Source organism: Colossoma macropomum, unplaced genomic scaffold (genome assembly GCF_904425465.1).
Source record: "Colossoma macropomum unplaced genomic scaffold, Colossoma_macropomum, whole genome shotgun sequence".
In the NCBI taxonomy this organism is placed as follows: domain Eukaryota; kingdom Metazoa; phylum Chordata; class Actinopteri; order Characiformes; family Serrasalmidae; genus Colossoma; species Colossoma macropomum.
In genome coordinates this window covers 20,102,247-20,125,040 of record NW_023494805.1, presented here as the reverse complement: position 1 = coordinate 20,125,040, position 22,794 = coordinate 20,102,247, and the positions used below count along the sequence as shown (strand labels likewise).

General features: G+C 39.0%; 2 protein-coding genes across 2 annotated transcripts in view; one reads left to right on the top strand and one right to left on the bottom strand.

Moving 5' to 3' along the window:
- Positions 1-126: 126 nt before the first annotated feature.
- zgc:113531 (uncharacterized protein LOC541359 homolog) lies at positions 127-10,045 on the bottom strand. The gene is made up of 3 exons (XM_036597535.1): positions 9,502-10,045; positions 3,817-3,946; positions 127-541 (listed from the first exon to the last, which is right to left on the bottom strand). The coding sequence occupies exons 1-3, from the start codon at positions 9,823-9,825 to the stop codon at positions 360-362; spliced, it is 636 nt and encodes a 211-aa protein (XP_036453428.1). The 5' UTR covers positions 9,826-10,045; the 3' UTR covers positions 127-359.
- A 442-nt stretch (positions 10,046-10,487) lies between these two features.
- ccdc24 (coiled-coil domain containing 24) overlaps positions 10,488-22,794 on the top strand; it is a 36,483-nt gene continuing 24,176 nt past the window's right edge. Inside the window, exons 1-3 of the mRNA XM_036595961.1 lie at positions 10,488-10,503; positions 11,876-12,053; positions 16,510-16,679. Of these exons, the coding sequence (XP_036451854.1) occupies positions 11,922-12,053; positions 16,510-16,679 (302 nt within the window). The 5' untranslated portion in view covers positions 10,488-10,503; positions 11,876-11,921. The remainder of the gene's footprint in view (positions 10,504-11,875; positions 12,054-16,509; positions 16,680-22,794) is intronic.

Sequence of the window (22,794 nt, the reverse complement as noted above, 5' to 3'; positions counted from 1 at the left end):
CCCTCCTGGATCCCAGGTAAAAGCCCCTGTCTCAAGAGGACAAAAAATGCTTTAAGAGGATAGCTACTTCTGTTTTAACAATGCAAAGTACTGTCCAGTTTTACAGATAACAGCGTCATATAAAAAGTCTTTTTGAGATTTGAACTTTATAAGATTAGCAACTTGACCATTTGAGGCAACTGGGTTTGCAGGTAAACATTTATCATTTGTTAGCTACATTAGCTCCAATGTAAAACTAAAGAAACAAATTTCATTTGGACGTCAAATATGTCTTGTCAAATATTGTTTGCTAAACTATCACTTTAACACTGTTGGGCTTGGTGGGCTTTACTCTGCTATCTGCTGGGAAACTTGCTGGATCAGTTGAGCCTGCTGCTCGGCGTGCAGTTGCGGAGACGGGTGCAGGTGGCAAGTCGGTTGCCCTCCCAGTAGCCTGCATCCTGACCATCATGGCAGCGGCACTTGGTGCAGGAATCCACCCACACTGGCTCTCCTCCAGGGATTATCTTGGTCCTAGAGGCATCCACATAGCAGTTGGGACCTGAGGATCCACAGAATATCTAATAAATGTCATTGTTTCACTGTTCCACAATGAAAGTGATTAATAAAGAGTTAGGACTGTGTATTAGCATTATTATGATGACTGATTTGTTTAATAACTAGTGGACTTTCCATGTTTGGTGGGTACATTTTATTGGGTGGGTACAGTGTTTTGCTATTTTCCTGCAATTTCCTAATGTTTTATAGCATGTCAAGTAATGAACCTTTTTGGACTCTTCTTGGCTGTTTACACCTTGCATTAATATGCATTTTTGGTGATCAGATAATGCTCTAATTTTACTTGACTGAATGAAAAGCCAGGTGTAAACAGCCCCAGGACGCGCTGTAGGCAGATTTGTCTTATCAGTCACATTCTGAGGTGTTCAGTGACTGAGCTTGACCGCGTTTATCACAAGTGTAAACGGAATACGTTTTTGTTATCTGTACACAATTACATGAGCGGAAATGTCTACTGAGTGCTGACTAGCGGGTGAAAGGATAAACAAGGAAACGAAGGTGCGAGGCTGGAGTTTCCCCAAACCAAGCGCCTTCATGAACTCCAGGCAGAGGAAATCGTCAAAGCCAAGCTTGTCCACTTGTATTATAACAGGGAAAACAAAAGTAAAATGGAAATGATGTACGTGTTGACATGCTTTTTTAAGCAGGAAAAGTAAAATCAGATCTCATCTGGTCATACTGGGAACACTTTTGATATTTTTCCATTTATTTCATGCATGTTGCAACTTGCATACCTTTTGGCCTCCCTGACTTCCACAAAACCAACTAAGAAGGAATTTTGTTTTATTTATTTATTTATTATTTGTTTTATTTAGACTGCATGTGAAAGTGGCTCAAATTTGATTTACTGCTCAAATCTGATTTTGTTGTCTGGACGTTCTAAATATATCTGACGTACACCTAATTCTGAAACACGATTCCGCTCATTAGAAAGCGCTGCTTGTGCATATTAGTTTACACTGACAGCGCTTGTCTTGCTAGTCTGTCAATACGAAAGAAAGGAACATTTTGGCCGCTTTTCCACTGTCCAGCCAAGCGGTTCTCGGGGGCTTACCGGGCCGTTCTGCGCTGGTTAATATCAAGCTAATTAGCTACGTATCACCCACCACAAAACACGTTTAGTTCCGGCTGTCATTCGAACACCAGGCGTGCTCTGTTGTAATCGGGTGTCATTTTGGCATCAGTTACTGAAACTGAACCTGTAATTTACTGTGCTGGGTTTCACATGTAGTCGGCTAACTACACTAGCATTAACGTCGGCCAGTAGGACGCAGCTCAAAGCACCAGAGAACATTTTTTTATATTTCTATCACTTCAACGCCAAGTCTTATGAATTTGCGCGCTCAAGTGAGTCTGCATCCTCTAAACCGGTTTTTTTTTTCAGCAGCTGTTTGCTGGAACCAAGTCTGTACTGGCGTGGGAGACACTGTACGCTTGCGTTAGCCTCGCAGGCTACTCAGTATTTTAAAATACTGAGTTACAGAATATATTTGATTTCGGCTTTCTGTCCCTGCAGCACCAGTCAGTCGACTGTGATTTTGCTGAAATAAGTTTTTATTGTCTGTACTGGTGATAGCAGAAAGAAGCCAGTTAACATTAGCTTAGCTTGAAAGCTACAGCTCTGAACACTATAGAACAGGTTCAGCTTTCCATCCCTCTATCACCAACCACTCGACTTCATTTCCTCAGGTTTGAGTCATTTTCATCTAAATCTGCGTCAGTAAATCGTTTGTTAATCAGAACCTGCGGTGAGCCGTGCTGACAGCATACTAGCTAACCAAGCTAGTTAAACCAGTACCAACCAGCCACTCTCCTGATTATCAGTGCCATTTAATATTTAGAAATTGGCGTTAGATTAAAGCTTTGACGTTTTAGTGTTTGATTTAAAATTCTGCACTGCTTTCTTTTCTTTGGCGTCCGTGTAAGTGAACCTATTTGATTGTTTTCGGCTTTGAAATAACGCAGCAGGATGCTGTGGCAAAATACCGACAGAAACAAAGAACTAATCAGCGAATAGCTTCATCGTTTTATCATCCCATCCGAACAGTTCACTGAGCCAATAATATATGTCTGCAGAGCCACAGTTTCACACCAGCCGTTTCACTTACGCAGGTTCAAGCCACTGGGATTTAGCACACGTGCCGACACTTGGTTTTTCTTAACGCGTTTTAGGCTAATCAATATTTCGGTTGTTTTATGGGGGTTTACAAAAAAGTTCAAAAGTGCTCAAAAATATAAGTGTTGTTAAAATGTTTTGTGCTGTTTTATATTCAGAAAATATAAAATATAAAACGTTTAAGCATTTACAGACTCACCCGGGAGCATCTTCTAGCGTCTGGGAAACCCGGAAGACATTATTGATTTGGAATTGTATTGGAAGACAATATTGACATTATTGAAGACTTTATTAAGACTCGTCTCTACAAGTTCTCTGGTTCAGACAGTTACAATGTGTTTAATTTTTAAATCATTTGGCAAATTTGGTTCTTATCCTAAGCAACGTCTCCATGCAAACAGAAAATGGCAAAGTGATACAAGTACATAGATAATATGTAATGGTTCATTACTGCAAAGAGTCCTGTCATAGCTTGTTACTTTGAAAATCCTATTCAAATCTGAACTTTAATCCTGACCCTAAATAATTTCAACCCCAAGATACAGTGTATTAGCTTATTATGCTGCCCCCATAATAAATCAGACCTCAAAGTATCATACAAAATTACCATGCTCTGTTTTATTTATATATATTTTTCCTTATAAGAAGGCTTTATCCAACCTATGTATTGTAGTCACCCCCCCCACCCCCCCATATGGGAGAGATGTTGTATGCTGATTAGCTCCCCAGAGTTGCCTTCCTTTTTCTGTGCTGGGGTAAATACTATAATTACCTCTGTATATTATAGCATAGAGAGCTGACGGCACTACTGGAATGAATTTCATGAGAAGCATTATCACATTTCTTGGCAATAAATTGGAGAGTGTGCTGCCCAAAACAGTACGTGCTCCTGCATTTTATCCTTTATTGCAAATCTCAGATTACGTGAGGATATTACATGTGGGGTTATTACCAGCTGAAGCTCACAGACGTGCACCTGGAATGCAGATAGAAGATTTTGCTGCCTCTCTGCAATAATGGGGTTCTGTTTGTGTAGGCTTTTGGTAGCCAAATTATTTGAGTATTTGAGAAATAGTAGGATTACTGATACACTGGTAAGTTACTGTTTGCCCAAAAGACTTTTTCTGTTTGAAGAAGCTTACCATCTTTGCAGTCTGGGCAACATTTTCCAGGTTGAAAGACAGGGTTTACACAGGGTGGAGGGGCGCAGTCTGCTACCAGGCACCTGGCAATGCCATCACTGTCACAGGTACACTGCTCACATTCTGATGGCTGTAAAACACACACATTATTGAGTGTAATATAGGATAACAAGGCCTGGCTTGTAAGCTAAAAAACAGCAAAGGGGATTTCACTCAGGAGATCACTTAGGACAACCATAATTAGATTACTTCATATTTATTATGTGTAAATTTGTATTCCTGAGAGTCTTTTTTCCTTTTGTGTTTGTAAGTAATGACTATGTATGCAAGGCAGATATCTATTAGGGCTGCACAATATATTTTTATTTATTGTTATACCTCCAGCTTCCTCCAGGGTCAACATGCCTTTGCCATCCTTAAATTGTCATTAAACGTTTCTAAGACCAAGATCATGCGGTTCCACAAACTCCCCTCACTTTCAAATTCACCACCACTGAGGGGGCAATCCTGGAGCAGGTTATGACATAAAAATATCTGGACATTTAGTTAGTTCATTATCTTTATCTCACCATGTTACCAAGCCAGAATCAAAGGTTAAGTCCTCCTTTCACATTCAACTGAAAGTCCCTAAAACAAACACTACATTTGGCTCCTCATCATTTTAGTCTGTTGCTGCAAATGAGTGGAACACATTATAAAAAAACATTAAAACTGAAATAATTTCTCTCAATTTCTTAGTTAAAGAATGATATAAAGCACATTTTTGGCCATTTGTCTGCCACAGTTGTCAACTTTTTTACTTTCTTCTTTTATTTTAATGATCATATTATTTGTTGCTTTTCCATTATTCCACCATTTTTTGTGTTTCCTTCTTCCTCATGTAGAATCTGCTGCTTACCAGGCTGTCACTGTAAATAAGAATATGTTCTTAATGACTTGCCTGGTTTCAAATCTTAAAACTTTTATCTCAAAAAACCTAAATGTCACTTTTCACAGTATAATTCAGTCCTACTATCTGTACATTTTCATTATGTTTCTGACTATAGGTTGTTCTGGCAATGTCACTTTTTCATATTTGTGAGTTCTCTGGGAACTCCTTCATGGTCTCCACTTTCTTGGCTTAAAGCCAGAGACTGAACCAGGTTGGTTCAGGTTGCTGCGACACAGCACGCCATTTTAGCACAATATCACCGGGGTCAAGTGACAAGTCAACAGTTTGGGCCATTCTCACTGAACATACTATAATTCAGATCCTCCAGGAGAAACACAACAAATTCTCTTAGGACTCCTGCCACCCCCTCACCCCACACACCCCTCCACCCAGGCAGCGGTGCCACCTGGGGCTCAGATGCGGAGGTGCTCGTTAAATGGGCTGGAAGAAAACAGCATGAACTCGGGAATATGTCTGCCCTCAAACCTGTCAGAGAACTCAGATTACCCCCTCAGGGTTCCTCCATTAGCCATTATAACTGAATCAGAGAGACAACGAAGCGTGCCTAAGACTGATCTCCATTGTGCACCTCCTGGGCCACAGCTCTCCAGAGATATTTCATTCTACATTTCCCCACGCTGTGTAGCGGAATGCTCCAGTGATGCCACGCTACATGGAACCATTTAATTTTTTTATCCATGTGGGTAACAAAAGGGCATATACAGTAATATGTAAAAGTTTGGGCGTCACTGGTTAAATGATGTTTTGTTAATTTGCTTACTGAAAAAAAATTAACATCCTCTATACAGCACATACTTCTGCCCATTTTAATATACGATTACTATTTATCTGCTGAATTTAACATACTGGGGGAAAAATAAACCATAAAATGTGGCCTGTGTAAAAGTTATGGTAGATGTTATGTTTTCTGATTTTTATCCAATATGTTAAACTCAGCAAAAAAAATTGAAGTTGTGAGCTAAAATTGCAAGGGAGGGGGGGTTGACTGGGGTGTTCAAACTTGCATACGACTAAATATTACACATTGTCAGGTATTGTCAGTATAAATGGTTTGACACAAATACGGATAATGTAGCTGATGTTTAATACATTATTTTACACTATTAAAGATTTGATTTATCACAGTGAATAAATAAAATATTTTACCTTTCACTGAATGTTATTTATAGACTTGTGGTTCTCAAACTGAATTTCTTGAGCCAGTGCAAGGGGAAGAAGAGAAAGGGAGTGCAAAGAGCAAAATCTTCTACACTTTTATTAAAAAAGAAAAATGTTTACTCCATTTGGTAACAATTACACTATAAATGTAATGCTTGCATTAAACCAATCAAACCCACTTCTGTTCCAAAAATGTAGCAATTTTGTTCATAGACAACTGTAGTATGAGGAATAAAGAGTAAAAAGAGGAACATGAGGTTCCATCTGCAGGTTAGGCTACAGTGTATATCCTCTGTCTCTACACCACTGTAAATGAAAATGGAGAAGAATTAGTTGGGTCATTACTGTCTATGCTAATATAATGTTTAGAAATACATTAATGCCACACAAACAATATGACACATTTTTGTGATTTAGGTGTAGTCTGAGTTTATGTTTTGATGTATTGCTCATAATCAGTTAAACTACCTTTTGGGTCATGAGGTTGGTGGAGAAGTGCCATTCCAAAGCTGAACAACATAACGATACTTTCTTCTTCTTTCTTTTACAAATGTATGTTTTATTTCACATTTCAAACCATAATATTTTCGGAGTGTCACTGGTGTTGCACTTTCTAAAACCCCAGTATGCAATAGGCCTACAGCTTTTTCAAATCCAAATTGATAGGTTTGTTTTTACTTTTTCTACCATGGGCCTCATTCACCAACTTATATAATTTTCACGAAGATTCTAACGTTCAACAGTATTTTCTTATTTGGGATTTGTTCTTAGATAAGAACAGAATGTACACACACTCAAAGGTATAAACAGTTCTGTGATTTAAGAACATGTCATGAATCTGACATAGACTTTTTCTTAGGACCACATTTAAGAAATGACTTTGGAAGATATTGGTGAATGAAGCTGAGTGTTTTCATCATTATAATAAAAGAATGAGACATGGGAATCATGTGACATGGGACATCCTATTAAAGCACTTTAAGGCCGTATTTTGGTTGCATACCTTTTTTAACTGAATAACAAAAATGAATCAGTCACTATTGTTTCATTCAGTGGATTCACAAAAATGATTTTAATAACATATATTTCAGATTTGACAAAAAAAACAATTTTCAGTGTAATATCAGTGATATGAATACTGTTTTCTTCAGTAAACTATCCAAAAATATATCGCACCTTAAGCTCTGTTTTTGTTAAAGGAGTTAACAGATGGACATGCTAAACCACAATAAAGATATGTAGTTTCAAGAATTAATTTGTCTGCTTTTCTCTATTCCAAATGCCTCCCTGTTCAGAGAATGACTCTGTTATGTTTTGCATGCACTTGCGTAACATTTTGATGAATTTCTACTTTTCTTAGTATTTAAAAATTTCTGCTCTACATATCTTGGTGAGGCAAGGAATCTTCTTTTTGCTTAATTTACTTCCATAATAATAATGTTCTGTTCTGTTTGTGACAACTTTTAGATTGTTCCAGAAAGAGGAACACAACCTAATAAACTTCAGTTTCTGTGCTATTTGGTTGCTGGATGAACTAATGAATTGCAGCTCTTACAGGGTTCCCAGAGTTTTTCTGACCTGGTACTTCTTACTAGTTGTTCTTGGTGGCTACATTTACTTATACTTGAGTCATTATATCGTTACAGTATTAATACGTACACTTGTGGCCGTGTTTCATTCTTCTCTACACAGCTCTGACCATAAACAAGTGATCCAATCAGCGCCGTGTATTTCAGTCTCAGTGTAACGCTGCCCTCTTGTGGCCGTCGTTAACAGCGCAGATGTAAATTAGCATTTTGCCTCACCGCACTTTGGACGAAAAGCTCATAGCTCATTAGCTGTCATGCTTAAGCTTATCACCAAGACGTTGAGGCTACAAAATGTTAATGAACACGACTACATCGTGTCTGTATGATCCAGCTCCTCTTTGGGGAGAAACAGTGTAATAACTATTAGAAACTACCAACTACGTGGTGGCGCTGCACGTCTAATAAAATTCCCGAAATATCTACACTTGCGTTCATACAGAAGACACACGATGTATAGTTTTCTGGAAATACGAACTTCAAAAACTGAACTTGAATGAAAAAGGTGGCTGGATAAAAAAACCACTGGGTGCAAGCAATGAGCACTGTGATGAAAGGACTCCACTTCATACTCACACATTTACATTCATACTCTACATACATTCACATTTACATTCCTACGTCCTTTGTGAGTTTAATTCCATTCTGTTCTGTTGATGACAACTTAAATGGGAATTTCACAGTTTTTTATATTTTATGCATAACTAAATCTTCAACATGTGAACACAGTCACTTAGAGTGCTTTGGTGTGAAATGCTCCGTTCTGGAGAAACTTACTGAAGTCAGTATTGTTTACAGTGGTGGTGATAGGAACCAGACATCTGAAGCTCCCTAACAGAAACATATTACATTAAATGTCACAAATGTCTATGAAAATAGCTGAGACATTGCTTTACAATAGTTTTGATAAGATTTTGGCCTAAAACAAATCCATTCATGGTGGAAAAGTACATGCAGAGCATTGTAAGGCACAATAGCACCCAAAGAAAACCTTTTTTTCACTACTATTTTACCATTAAAAACAATGCACTGAGAAGACATGTAGGCTTACTGGTCATTTTGGATAGTTAATTTGTGTTGTATGCATTGCAAGCCGTAGTTCCCATCACCACCACTGTAAAGAAATATGAGGTAATAAGTTTGTCCAAAATGAACCATCTCACATCAAGATAGTTATTCTGTTTAAATGTAAAGGACTGAATGCAAAAAAATAATATTGTCACATTATAGCACAATTATGTCTTAATAATAAACAACCAATACAGGTAGCAACCTGGCTCACGTATAAAATATATGTAAATATAGTTCCTAAGAATGTGGATTGAGAAACGAACTGTCCCTTTTTTAATAAAAAAGTTTAATGTATTCTGTAAACAGTGTTAAAGTGTCAAAGTGTAGCACTCCGTACATACAGTCTGTATATGGAAACTAAGCTTCAAACAAAGCCCACTGGGCTTATATCAGCCTACAGTAGCTTAGCCCCGCCCATTCACACTGACATAAATTATAGTTATAAGTTATGAGGACTATTTCGGATTGTTTTTGAATGAGACTCATTTTGTAGATATAACAGTCTTATTGACGCAGAACAAAAACAGCCTGGTCCCAGTTTTCCCAAAGATCAACCTGATATTTTTGCTTTCTAATGGGAATTGGCTAAATCGCTACACACTGGTAGGACACCTTTAGATCCCATTAGGAAACTATCACCTGCATCTGAAATCAGTCCCAGGACACCTGTTAACCATAAGAATGCTTTACAATGATATCAATACCGTTAGTGACTAGTAGAACCAACGGAAACATTTAATGGTTTCTACGAAACCAGCAGGGTATTGTTTTGCTGCTCCAGAACCCCTGATTCACCTAAAAAAGTAATTGATAATTACCTATCGAAGGGTTTCATGGGAGGGGAAAGAATAGAGCCTGTGGGCTGCACTGCATGCTGCCTTACATAAGTTACTACGTAAGTGTCTGTGTGCAAGTTACCTGGAAGGTCTGGCCCAGCTCGTACACTTCTCCCCGGTACTCGCAGCCTATCCTCTCGCAGCGCGGGCAGCAGTCGCTTGGGTAATGGCTCACGTGGATGCAGGCGGCGGGCAGAGCCGTGCACTCCGTCCGCGAGCACACCGAGCCCAGAGCCGTGCACTCGCACTGACTGCAGTGGTCAGAGTCCAGAAAGTACCACTCACCCACATAGTACACCGAGCCGTTCGCCTCACACGTCTCCTCCTGACCGGCCACGGGGAAGGGAGAGGAAAACGAGCCCCGGACACTCAGCAGAAACAGTAGAAGGGCACTGAACCCAGCCATGACCAACCAAGAAGGCAGAGACTGAGACCGAGTCAGGAGTTCAGAGACTCAGAGCTGGAGGCGCCTCTGCCGTCTGTTCCACTGTTAGAAGTGCAAAAGCGCAGAGCTACATCTCAGACCGCCTGAGCCTCAGCTTTCTCCTCACACTCACTCTCTCACACCCCTGCTCTGCTCGCAGCAGCGCCACTCTCACACTCTCACACTCAGAAAAGTTTTCCGCCTCTCGGATTATCTTTCACTTTTACACGTGACGGGCTGGTTTGGGGGTCAAGTAGACTTGCGTATCGATGATATGAACACTTTGATAGACGTCACTGTTGTTGCTATTATTATTATTATGATTATGATTATTATTATTATTAGTAGTAGTAGTAGTAGTAGGCTAGTTAGCTCTGGATTTTTCTAACGAGAAAATGAGGCAGTGAGTGTAAACATATTATGGCACCACCTCATGCCAAAGCAACCTCTGCTTTTAAGTTACAACTGCTTTTTAACATAAAATAACAACAACAAAAATAATAATAATAATAATGCCGTGTAAAATCTAAAACTAATAAAATGTGCAAAAGTTCTGATAATTTTCGTAATGAGTAGAGGTCGTCGCCTGTAATCTCGCGATGTTTTCTCCATGGCAACAAGACTGTTTACACTAGATACAGGAAGCGCACAGAGGAGCTGGTAGGTAAAAAACATGCACGAATTTTATAAAAACGGTTAGAAACGGGTTAACTGCTTTACAGCACAGCTTCTGCTTCCATTTTTGGGGTTGTTGCATTTGAGTAACAGTGAGCAATAAAAAGTTTAGCACCGTGAGTCTAAATTTGAGGTGTGTGTTGCTACCTTACCGAACAGATCTAAATGGTAATTCCACCCAGTTCTTCTTTATTTAGTTGATACGATGTAAACAAAGTCATTCGGAGTGGTTTTATGTGAAATAGTACATTGAGAAATAAGAAACCTTCAGATTTCTTTACAGTGGTGGTGATAGGAACCAGGGGTTAAATACAGCGTTTTTTATTTACTACACAAAACCACCAGTGGACCTACACGTGTCGTGTTTTTATATGCAATGTTGATAAAGGTAAAATAGCGGTAAATCCAAAATAAGTTTTTTGGGGGAGTTACGTTTTTTCCCTATGATGTCATGCATGTATTGTAAAAAACACATTCCAGGCTAAACCTTCTGGTGCTGATTTAACTGGTCCAGTTAAACTAGCACTGGTGAAGCTGGCTGACCATCATTCCAGCATTAAAAAAGCAACATCATACTGGTTTTGTTGGTGATCAGCCTAAAATCTCCCATCATCTCAAACCTATCAGAAATCAATGTCTCAGGCATCTTAGACAATATTGTGTGGTGGGAGCTTTTAGAAGCATCAAATGTTTTAGATGTTCTGTTACCACCACTGTGAAAAGTTCAGACTTGCTAAGTTTCTCTAAAACAGACCATTTCACAATAAACCATTGTGAATTTACATCTTCATGATTTAATTATGAAGAAATTTTCCATTTTAGCAATCTCACCACATCACTAAAATGTGTTTCTTTTACTGGAAGACATGTTTTATTCATTTGCTGAGAGGGAGAGAGAGAAAAAGAGAGTGAAAGAAAGAAGTGTTAGGGCCACATCACTGTACACACCTACATGGAGGTAGCAAAGGGTCATTTTCCTACACAAAATATGCCAGAATAATAATGAGCATGAATTCCATTCTGATATGAGATAGTTTGTGGTGGTCTGTTGCTGGTTTAACTGCTCCCCCAGCATTCCAGCATCCAAAACACATCTTTCATTGTTGTTGATCACCGTGCTAGCATCCAAAATGCAATATGTGCTGTTTTCCTAACAACATCAGCAGCTTCCTATAACTGGGACTATTTTCTCATTAGAAAAAATGTCAGAAAAGTGTCAAAATGTTTAGAGACAGCAAGACACTTTTCAGACCTTTATCAGCCAGCTTCTACGTGGTAGTTTTGACTGAGATTTTTTTGTCATAATTTTCTTGTTTTATGATTATGTATAAACCAGCAGGACAACATTCGTTTTCAGTTACTCATGCAGATGTCTACTGGATGTTGGTGAGACTTGTGGCTTCATGGAGAGTTTCCAGCCCCAGCAGTCTGTATGGGACCTGGTAAAGGATTGCGTGCCTGACTCTGAGCTTTCAGAGATAAGGACTGTACTTGGAGAAGGACTGATAGACATGTACACTGAAATATATTCTGAGGTAAGGAGAACTGTGGTTTACAATAAAGTCAACAGAGTCTGTTAAAGACTTACAGATTTTTAGGCTTTCTGAAGATCTTAGCAGGCTACTTTGAAAAATGGCATTGTGCCACAAATTAATTAAAAAGGAAAGCTTGGAATCACTGAACTTGGCCAAACTAAACCTAAAACTGTTCTTTTGTTGAAGTTAAGAAGCTGTGTTACTCTGTAAAATACAAGTTGTGGTTTGGCACAAATGTGGTGAGACTCTCTGGCTCATGTTTACTTATCACTAGTTCAAACCTTAAAACCTTTTGCAAAGCACAATGTATTTCAACAGGACTACTAGATTTGAATGTTGGATATCATGCATGTCTGCAATAACAGCTTATATCTTCATATCTACAACTTCAGACACAAACTCTCTCTGCAAACTCTCTCTGTCTCTCTAGGATGATATGAGCACTGAATGTCCTGCATTTTATTTCTATATCACCCCCTTTCATCTAATGCCCTGATGCTTTTAGTCAAACCTAATACACAAGTGAAGCACTACTGAGAACTTTCTAGTATGTAAAACAGATGCCTAGATACTTCATTTTATAACGTTTTACAAGATTAAACTCTTCTAATATAGACCATTCAAGTAGTAATGTTTTGTGATTTATATGATGGATCTGAATGTTATTCGCTGGTTTATAAGAAAGTAGTAATGTAAGATGTGGTGTGTAGAAGCATAAGCTGCCATGTGCTTTGCTGCAAATGAGCTAAACAAGTCAGGAGGCAAACATGAGCTTTAAATGCTCTAATTCCATCCTGTAGTTAAGAATATTAAGGCCTAAAATGACGTGCTGCTTGTTATAATGCTAAAGTTTCCGGCTGTAGGGTAAACAAGGGGGAAAAATAAGCTGGAGGATTTCTGTTCATTCAGCCTGAGTTCACACTGGTGGCAGGGCATATCATAAACACCTGGGTGTGGGATAAGAATGGGAGAGAGAAGCAGCTCGCATAGTCTTTGCTGGGGCAGTTTTAGATGGCCTGGTTTGAAAGAGCACAGCGGGAATAAAGAGCTGGTTTAATGTTCCCCTCCCTACGAGTGCTTTGAAGTTCACTTCAGGAGAAGGGGGGTGGGGGGCGCAGGGCAAGTTTGGGGCCAGGTGTGGAGAGCTATAATTGAGTTCAGACTGTGTGCCCCAGTGTGATTATTCCTGCTGTTTGCTTTCCCTCTTTCTGTTTTTTTCCCATGTCTGCTGGCTGGCAGTCTTATGCATGTGGATTTCTTCCAGCTCCTGAAAATTTCCTGGTCCCTCAGTACATTGTGAGTGTTTACCTTGGGTAGGAATTCCAACCAACTGACAGCACATATGGTCTATATCTAGTATAGTAGTGACTACTGTCAAGATTTCAGGGAATATAAGGCTCTTGGTGGTTCAATACCTGGCATTCTGCATTCAGAATGATTCTTGGCACAGATGCTTTATGTGGGTCAGTTTGTCTTTGTAGTGTATAGAGACTCAAGCTTGCTGCAGACTGTGCGATTACAGCAGTCTTATAAGACTGAGAGGGTGCCAGTATAATCATGGCCACATTATGTGGCAGACTATGTGTGCTGCACGCCCAAATCAACACATTCTGCTTGAGTTACCATCAGCTCTACCCACTTGTAGTTGTTCTGAGTTGTGCATCATCCCATGCCATTTTCCTATTAGTGGCTTTGTAGCTTTATACAATAGTTAATTCCAATGGCACAATCTGATTGGCTGAGAAGTATTCTAGCCGTTATTTCTGATAACAACATGTTTTTTTGGTTTTACATCAACTGTATCTTTCAGCTGAGCACTGGTTGCTAAGTAACAACTGCTTTTCAGCTAACTGTTAGTATGTTTCTACTTTACCACATACAAAACCAAAAAAATTAATTTGCTCAGATTCTGACAGTGGAACAATTAAATAAACTGCAATTAGCTGGAGAAGAACAGAAGACAATTCAGCAAACAAGATAGGCGGTGAACTGCCTTACAGACTAATGGGAACAAGATGACGTTCAGGTTTATCTGACTAGTACTGAAGTACTACAAAAAAGCTGAGCTGAACCTGAGACTGTGACCTTTTTATGGTTGTATGCATGACAGTAAAGTTGGGCTTGTATTGGACATTTCATTGGACATTCGACTTTCTTCCTTCAATTTCTGATTAAATAAATGTCCGAAATAGATCAAACCTATATTTTCTCACTCCTGAGAAGACAGCGAACAGACTATAATCAAATATAAAAATGTCTGTCATTAATTTTGCTGAACATAATAGAATCCGCAGACGACTGGTGTGTTAGTTGTATACAGTGTGCAAAATACCCCCTGGAGTCCCATGTTGGCTGGCTACTTCAGCCAACTCACTAACCATAGCAGTGCTGATGCTAGCTTCACTGGTTTGGTTTAACAATTCTTCTTCTGGAAATGCTCTTTTTTAGTTTGGTAATGTTGTCTTCCATACATCAACTCCTCTTCTGCCTTTGGTTTGAGAAATGAGTAACAATTCACTATTTCCACCAGTCTTTTGGGAAATTGGGCAAGTGTTCAGATTTACATATACTCTGCAGCATATTACAAAGTTTTTCAGAGGCATCCCAGGCATAGTTACAGTTGCTAGGCTATGAAGTACCAACCGTTGGAACCAGTTGACTACAGTGCCGCCCTCAGGCAGACCAGTACTGCATCTCTAGTTAGTTAAGAATGCCAAAGACAGAAGCTTGCTAATTATAGGTAAAACTTTTTGAAACATTTAGGGCATCTAAGAGGTTAATTAAGGGGTCTCAAACCCTCAGGAGCCCCTGTATTTCACACCTTGGTCTAATAGCCCTCTTGCTATCTTTAAACGTACTAGAATCTTTTATCCTTGGGGTCAGTTTGACCCCAGCGATTGAAACCTTCGAGAAATATCAAAGTTCTGGTGGGAATTATGATGTGTGAACTATCAGTGGTTCTCACACTACTGCAGGTATGGTTATGTTAGGTTATTGCCCTAGAGCAGAGAGAAGTTTTTTGAAGATTATAAAATTACATGTTACATTGACCTCAATGTCATCCAAAAAAGTGTGTAAAATGTTGATATTTCTTATGGTTTATGCTGCTGAAACAGCCTGGGGTTCAACGGCCCCACTATGTGATCATGTTAATGTTATGCAGTAGTACACAGTAGTACACAAAAATATGGTTCTTTAAAGGTTCTTTAGTAAACAAAATTGTTCTATATAGAACCATAAACACTCAAAGAACCCTTAGCATGACTAAAGAGTTCTTTGCATCATGAAATGGTTCTTCAGATTGATAGAGAATGTGTTGTAGATGGTTCTATAAAGAACGTTTTTGAAAAGGGTTCTTCTATTGTTACGATGTTAACAATTGTAACAATGGAAGAACCCTTTTGGGTGCTATAGAGAACCCTTTGAACTCTTAGAACAGCTAGGAGAGGACAGGAATTGGCCATTCAAGTAAGAGAAACAGTAGAGCAGGTGAGAGCTGGCACAAAAAGACAGAGGAAGACAGGACAATATAATGTAATATGCATATTAATTATTAGATTTTTTACTTGTTATAATTTTTTCACAGAATTTGATAATGACACAACAGAAATGCTCCAAAAGTGCTTGGAAAATAATATAGTTCCATTAACTTCCATTCAAAGTTAAGAATGTGTTTTCCTCCTCCTGTATAGTTTTGGAGATATGAGGTTTTGGTCCGACAGCAGCATTTTTTAATATCACCTGTTAATTATACAAGCAGTTAATTATTTTTAGATAAAGGTTTAACATTACCAAACTAAAAATGTTTAGATAAAGTTTTGGGAGTAGGCACAATACAGAACAGCCAGTTAGAACAGAGGTAGTTTACATATACCAGTCTTAAAGGCACAGTAACAAAAACAGCCTGTTTTATAAAGAGAGATTGGAAAATGGCAGTGTAGAATGAAGGATGACCGTTTTTGGTCCATAACAAATGTCATAAGTAGACAGATAAGTAAGAGAAGATATAAAATGTAAGAAAAATGCAGATTAACGCCTCTTTACCACTTCTAGTTGTATTCAAGTGACTTGTCACCACAGTAGCAGTGCTCTTACTTAAAAAAAAGCTACATTGTGTTTTGGGGTTTCGGGGATATGTAATTGAATGCGACGTGCAGAAAAACGTTTTGTAATGTCAGTTGGCCTTCGGACCTCATCCCTGAGTGGATGAATCTGATGATTGACTTCTTTTTGAGCTTGTGCGAATCATTAAAAGACGTATAACGTGATCCTACAGTTTTTTCACAATTTGTATAAAAAACAATCAAACATAGTGCTTTAAGCAGGTGTTTCAGTACTCTTTTTGCCCTGCTTAAAACCAGGTCAGATCGTCTGGTCCTAGGTCAGCTGTACTGGACTGTTGTACTAATACCCTGTCTTCCTGTGTGTTCTGCTTTTCTCTGTTGACTCATTGTAGGTGCAGATGTGGGAGCAGATTTGGCAAGAAGCTCAGAGTGAGAAGTGCAGGTCCCATATCCCCAGACCCTGCATGCTTCTGACTGACCCCCCAGCCATCAAAGAACTGCTACGGGCTGAGCTACAGCTACTGCTGCTCACTTTGCGAGAGAAAGCAGCCAGGCGGGGCAGGTAAGGAGAACGCCGCAAGTAAAGGTTATAGGGCTGTTTCAGAAAGCAGGATTTTAAAGTTTTGAAGCCAGATAACTTAATCTCACAACCTATTCCAGTAGTAAAAGAGGTCAGGGACATTTCTTCTGGACAATCTTCATTTTTGGCTTGGGTTATCCAGTTCACTGAAAAATCCTTATTTGTGACATAACCCAAAGCCAGTACTACACAACAACAGCACTGAAAAATGAAGGAAATGGCAAATTAACTTTTAGCAGCTGCATGCGGACATGAACTTGGGATCTGAGCTGGAGATGGCACAATAGTTCTGAAACCTTGGGTAGTTCCAGTCTATATATATATATATATATATACACACATGTATTTATGTATGTATGTATGTATCAGGCATAACATTATGACCACCTCCTTGTTTCTACGCTCATTGTCCATTTTTTTCGGCTCCACTTACTATATGTGCACTTTGTAGTTCAACAATTACAGACTGTAGTCCATCTGTTTCTCTGCATACTTCGTTAGCCCCCTTTTACCCTGTTCTTTAGTGGTCAGGCCCCCATGGACCCTCATAGAGCAGGTACTATTTGGGTGGTGGATCATTCTCAGCACTGCAGTAACACTGATGTGGTGGTGGTGTGTTAGTGTGTGTGGTGCTGGTCTGAGTGGATCAGACACAGCAGTGCTGCTGGAGTTTTTAAACACCTCAGTGTCACTGCTGGACTGAGAATAGTCCACCAACCAAAAATATCCAGCGTCCTGTGACCACTGATGAAGGACTAGAGGATGACCAACACAAACTGTGCAGCAGCAGATGAGCTATTGTCTCTGACTTTACATCTACAAGGTGGACTGACAAGGTAGGAGTGTCTAACAGAGTGGACTGTGAATGGACACAGTGTTTAAAAACTCCAGCAGCACTGCTGTGTCTGATCCACTCAGACCAGCACAACACACACTAACACACCACCACCACGTCAGTGTTACTGCAGTGCTGAGAATGATCCACCACCCAAATAAGTACCTGCTCTGTGAGGGTCCATGGGGGTCCTGACCACTGAAGAACAGGGTAAATAGGGGCTAACAAAGTATGCAGAGAAACAGATGGACTACAGTCTGTAATTGTCAAACTACAGCTAATTGTAGAAGTGCACCTATATAGTAAGTGGAGCTGATAAAATGGACAATGAGCGTAGAAACAAGGAGGTGGTCATAATGTTATGCCTGTGTATATATATATATATATATATATATATATATATATATATATATATATATATATATATATATATGTGTGGTGTGTGTGTGAGTGTGTGTGTATACTTGGTTTGCTTTGAACAGTTTAATAGCCCCAGTTTCAGCCTTTATATGAATGAGATAAAAGGAAATCATTTGTCCTGCTGCTGCACTCAGTTCAATACTAAAGCCCCATGAGTTTTTTCTGTTGTTCTTGATGTGGGTTTGCTTATTTTATTTAATAAAGTTAACTCATTGCACAGATAATGTGGTTACATGACTAACTTAATAAAGTTGGTCTCAGCCAGTCTCCTTGGCATCGGCTTTTCAGGCTCACATATGGAGTCACACTGCTTGTTATTCAGTCAAACTAGCTCATATTACCAACTATAAATGTAATCAAAATGACTTGACAACAGAGGTTTACCACACAGACTAATCGAATTATGACATTTTAAAGTTTTACTTGTGACTTTTTTCAAAATTCACCAGGCATGTTGCTAAAGACCTGACCTGAAAAACTGATGAAAATTGGGTAGCAAAGGAGGCTAAGCAGTGATTGGAGAGCTGAGGAAAATGGGGCAGGTGCTGATTGGTTCAATCCCAAATGTTGGCAGTCTAGTTGCACCCCTGCCTTGTAGTATGGCACGCGGCTTTTGTCATACACTGGATACTGTACTGTATTCTACTATGAAGAGTAGCATGCAGCATACAGAATATACTAGTGCAGTATGCAGTTTGTAGTATAGTAGTTTGCCATTTCAAATGCGCCCAATGCTCATTGAATGTGCACTTTTGATCACAATTTCCAACCCTATTTACTGATGTTTTTCCCATTCATGTAAATGAATGTAAAGTTTAGCCAGAGGTCACCACTTTTACCAACAAAGTGCTGGTGTGATTGTAGGTTTTCATTCCAATAAAGCATAAGCACATCTGATAAAGCATAAGCATAAAACACATCCAATTTTACTTTTTTTTAATCAGTTTTTAAATCCAATTTTACTTGGTTAATCAGTTGGTCTCAATCTTCAGGCAACTGAGTAGTAGGTTGTGACTGAAACTCCTGCCATATATGTCCCAATAATGAACCCTCTTTCAAAGTCTCTTCAATCTTTTCCTCCCACTATTTTGATGCAAACTTTAAATCAGCTGGGCTTGCTTACAATTTTATACCTGCCACAGAGAAAAGATGTTAATTGCTTAATTATATCATGCAGTACAGTTAAGTAGAAGATTCTACACTTGTTACGTTTTTCCACTTATGTATAGTCCAGGACTAGGCTTAGTCTCTGTCTCTGAAACCAAGTCTTACAACGCAGACATGTGGAAAGATTAGACTTCTTAAAACTAAGAAACTTAGATCTAGTATAATGCTTAGCTAGCTGCTTGTTATTCATGTTAACATTTGTTTACATGTAGCCACTGTTGTTATTTTTTGACCTACTGTACTTTATGTTGCGCTATAAGCAGTTCTGTGATATTTTCTCTGATATTTAAGGCAGCACTATATTTAGTCTGAGCTCATTGGACATCCATGCATAGGATTTCTGGGTGTCTAGGACAAAAAAAACTAACTGAACACATGACCTGTTCACACTCTCTGAGCTACTTCACACTGGGAGAAAATAAAATATCTTTTGGTTCAAAAAGAAAAAAACCCAGACGGTTTGAGGTAAAAGCTCCATTTCTCAACCTATGGTCCCCTTGCTTAGCCTTATATTCACCCCCTCACAAATAAAAGTGCTGATAAATGTGCTGACCTTAAAGAGGTCCCCAAGGTAGGGGTCAGAGGTCAGGACCCCACTTTGTCAAAAGTGGGCAGAGCCCTACCAGAAAGAATTCTGCTTTCAAAATCATTGACATGTTACAGAAAAGAGTGGGGGAAAGCTTAGCGGGTTCTTTACGTATTACGGCCAATTTGGAACATAATGGGACTTTGCCTTCGCTGCTTGCGGTTGTTGTAGTAGGCCTTTCATTCTTTTTACAAGTTGTTTAAGTAATACTTTATTTGCCTTTTAATTTGCAGCATTTTATGATTGTGTTGCAATTTGTTGCATAGTTATCTCAATTGGAGAGGGTCCTTTGTTGTAAAATAGCTGTGTGTAGTCTTTTTGGGGGGATCCTGCTGGTCATTGTAACAATACATCCGGCTGATTGTTTAACATTTTCTAAAGAAGTTATTTACAGGTGCCAATAAGACAGACGAAGTGGTCGTCTCTAAGTGATGGAAAGATGTTGGAAAGAATGCTGGGTCTGTCGCTGTTCTTCCTTTTGAATAGTGGTTTGCTTGTTGTCCTATAGAGCGGTTTACACACAGATGTAATGTGGTGAATCTTTGCTTGACTTGCAGAAGCATTGTAGATGCAAACCAGCATGATATAGCATTTAAGATCAAAAGAGATGACACAGATTCCCAGACACGGATAAAGACTAATCATAGAGTGAATAGTGTTTTCAATGGAGGTTCCCTATTGAGAGTGTCATTTGGTCCACCCAAGACTTAATCTGTGTCCGGAAAACTGTCCCTTAAACTGTTCATTAAATCTTCGGGGAAATAGCTCTGGGTAGCACTTGGTGCAAGACACCTCATTGTTGGGAGCAGGTGCACGGCAAACGGCAGCACACTAAATCAGAAAGAGCAATTCGAAAGCTCACCAAGAGCTTTAAAGAGTAATTTGCAATTTCTTTTATGTTGCACTGAAATAAATCGCCCCGCATGACACCAGCAGATGCCCAGCGCATTATCGCTCCTCTGAGAAACACCACTTTGTAGTCTTATTTGTTTCTTATGTCTTACTCTCCCTCTTTCTCTTTTTAAATATACAAACCCAATTCCAAAAAAGTTGGGGCAGTAGGTAAAATGCAAACAAAAACAGAAAGCAGTGGTTTATAAAACTACTTTGAACTGTATTTGAACAAAAGCAGTACAAAGACAAGATACGTAGTATTTTACCTGATCAACTTCACTGTTTTTAATATGTGCTCTTTCTGAAACTGATGCCTGCAACACATTCCAAAGCAGTTGGGACAAGGGCAATTTAAAACTAGAAACGTCATGAAAATTTAAAGAACATTTTAAATAAGTGATGCAATTGAAGCCTAGTCCTTTATGAGCAAGATGGGTCAAGGCTCGCCACTTCTCCAAAAATGCATCAGCAAAAAAGTCACTAGTTTAGAAATAATTTTCAACAACTATAAGTATTTCATCCTCTACAATGCATAATATTGAAAAATTCAGGGAATTCAGAGAAAAGGCATGATCTTTGACCCCTCAGGCAGCACTGCATGGGCTCGGGAGTACTTTGAAAGACTACTGTCAGTAAACACTGTTAATCGCTGCATCCAGCAAAGCAAGTTAAGACTGTGCTTATAACAGTGGAAGTCATATGTCAATAACGTCCACCAACTCTCGGACTCAAGCTCATCTGAAGTGAACTGATGCACAGTGGACATGTGTGTTCTGATCTGATTAGTCAACCTTTAATCATATTATTTTTGAAAATAATGAGCCAAAGAAGAAGAAGAATGAGCCATCTAGATTGTTGCCAGTGTGAAGTTCAAATGCCAGCTCCTGTCATGGTATGGGGGGCTAATTAGTGGGTAACCTGCTCATCTGTGAAAGCACCATTAATGGCAAACACAGTTTAGAGCAACATATGCAGCCTTCTAGACAGCATCTTTTTCAGGGATGCCCATGCTTATTTCAATAGGATAACACCAAGCCACATTCTGCATGTGTTCCAACAACTGTGTAATCAGAAAGAACTGGTGCTAGACTAGCCTGCCTGTAGTCCAGAACTGTCTCCCACAGAAAAATGTGTCTAATAAGCTCAAAATTTACATCAAAGACCACGAATGCACAGCTGAAGGCTTGTGTAACAGATGAAAGGCAAAATTTCTGCTTTTAAAAATGGATCATCTGATGTTTTCAGACTCCAAACATTTATTAAGTGTTGTTAAAAGGAAAGGTGAAGTAACACAACATGCTCCCTTCCCAAATTTTCTGGAGCATATTGCAGGCATCAAGTTTGGAAAAAGCATACACTGATAAAAAAAAATACAAAGTTTATATAAAATGTGAAATACAGGTCAAACAGAACTGCTTTCTGTTTCAATTAGAACTTCACATACTGTTATTGTCCCAATTTTTTTTGAATTGGGGTTGTATAATTACATCACCTATATCACCAATAGTTTGTTGATTTTACAAATTTTTCTCTTATCCCAACTGTAGCCCCCCAGCCAAGGCATGTTTAGTGTGTAAAGTCTGTTTCTATAATTTTGCACTGGAGGCTAATGCAGCTAGCAAGTAATGAAAGCTTGTGCCTACTAGCAGTGTGCAAACTACATACCTGAATCATTAAATACTTGCCTCAAACTTTGCCAAGTTGTTAAATAATCACAAACAGCCTTGTTGATGAGGTTTCTAAAACTGTATGAGATGCTGTTATCTAAAAAATGAACAGAAATACAGAGAAAATTCATCATTGAAGATGGCTGCTGCTACTGTTTGTAGTTTTGCATCATACATCTGTCCATTTTATAGATCAGTGGTTCTCAAACTCAGGCCCCCAAGAGGGTCCACATTTTTGCTCCAAGCCAACACACACTGCGTAAGAATAGAGCAAAAACTTGACTTGACTTGACTTAACTTGAAAATGTTGACCATCTGGGGAGCCCTGAGGATCAGTTTGAGAACCAATGTAACAGACAACAGTACATTATACAGTGTGGGAAACCACATAAGCAAGTCTTTTAGGGATCACTTTATAACAGTGTTGGGTTAAGATAGTACAAAGTAACTTGTTAAAGTAATGTTCCTGTGACAAAGTAGTGTAACGCATAATACTATTTACTCAAATGTCTTTATAAGAACAATATT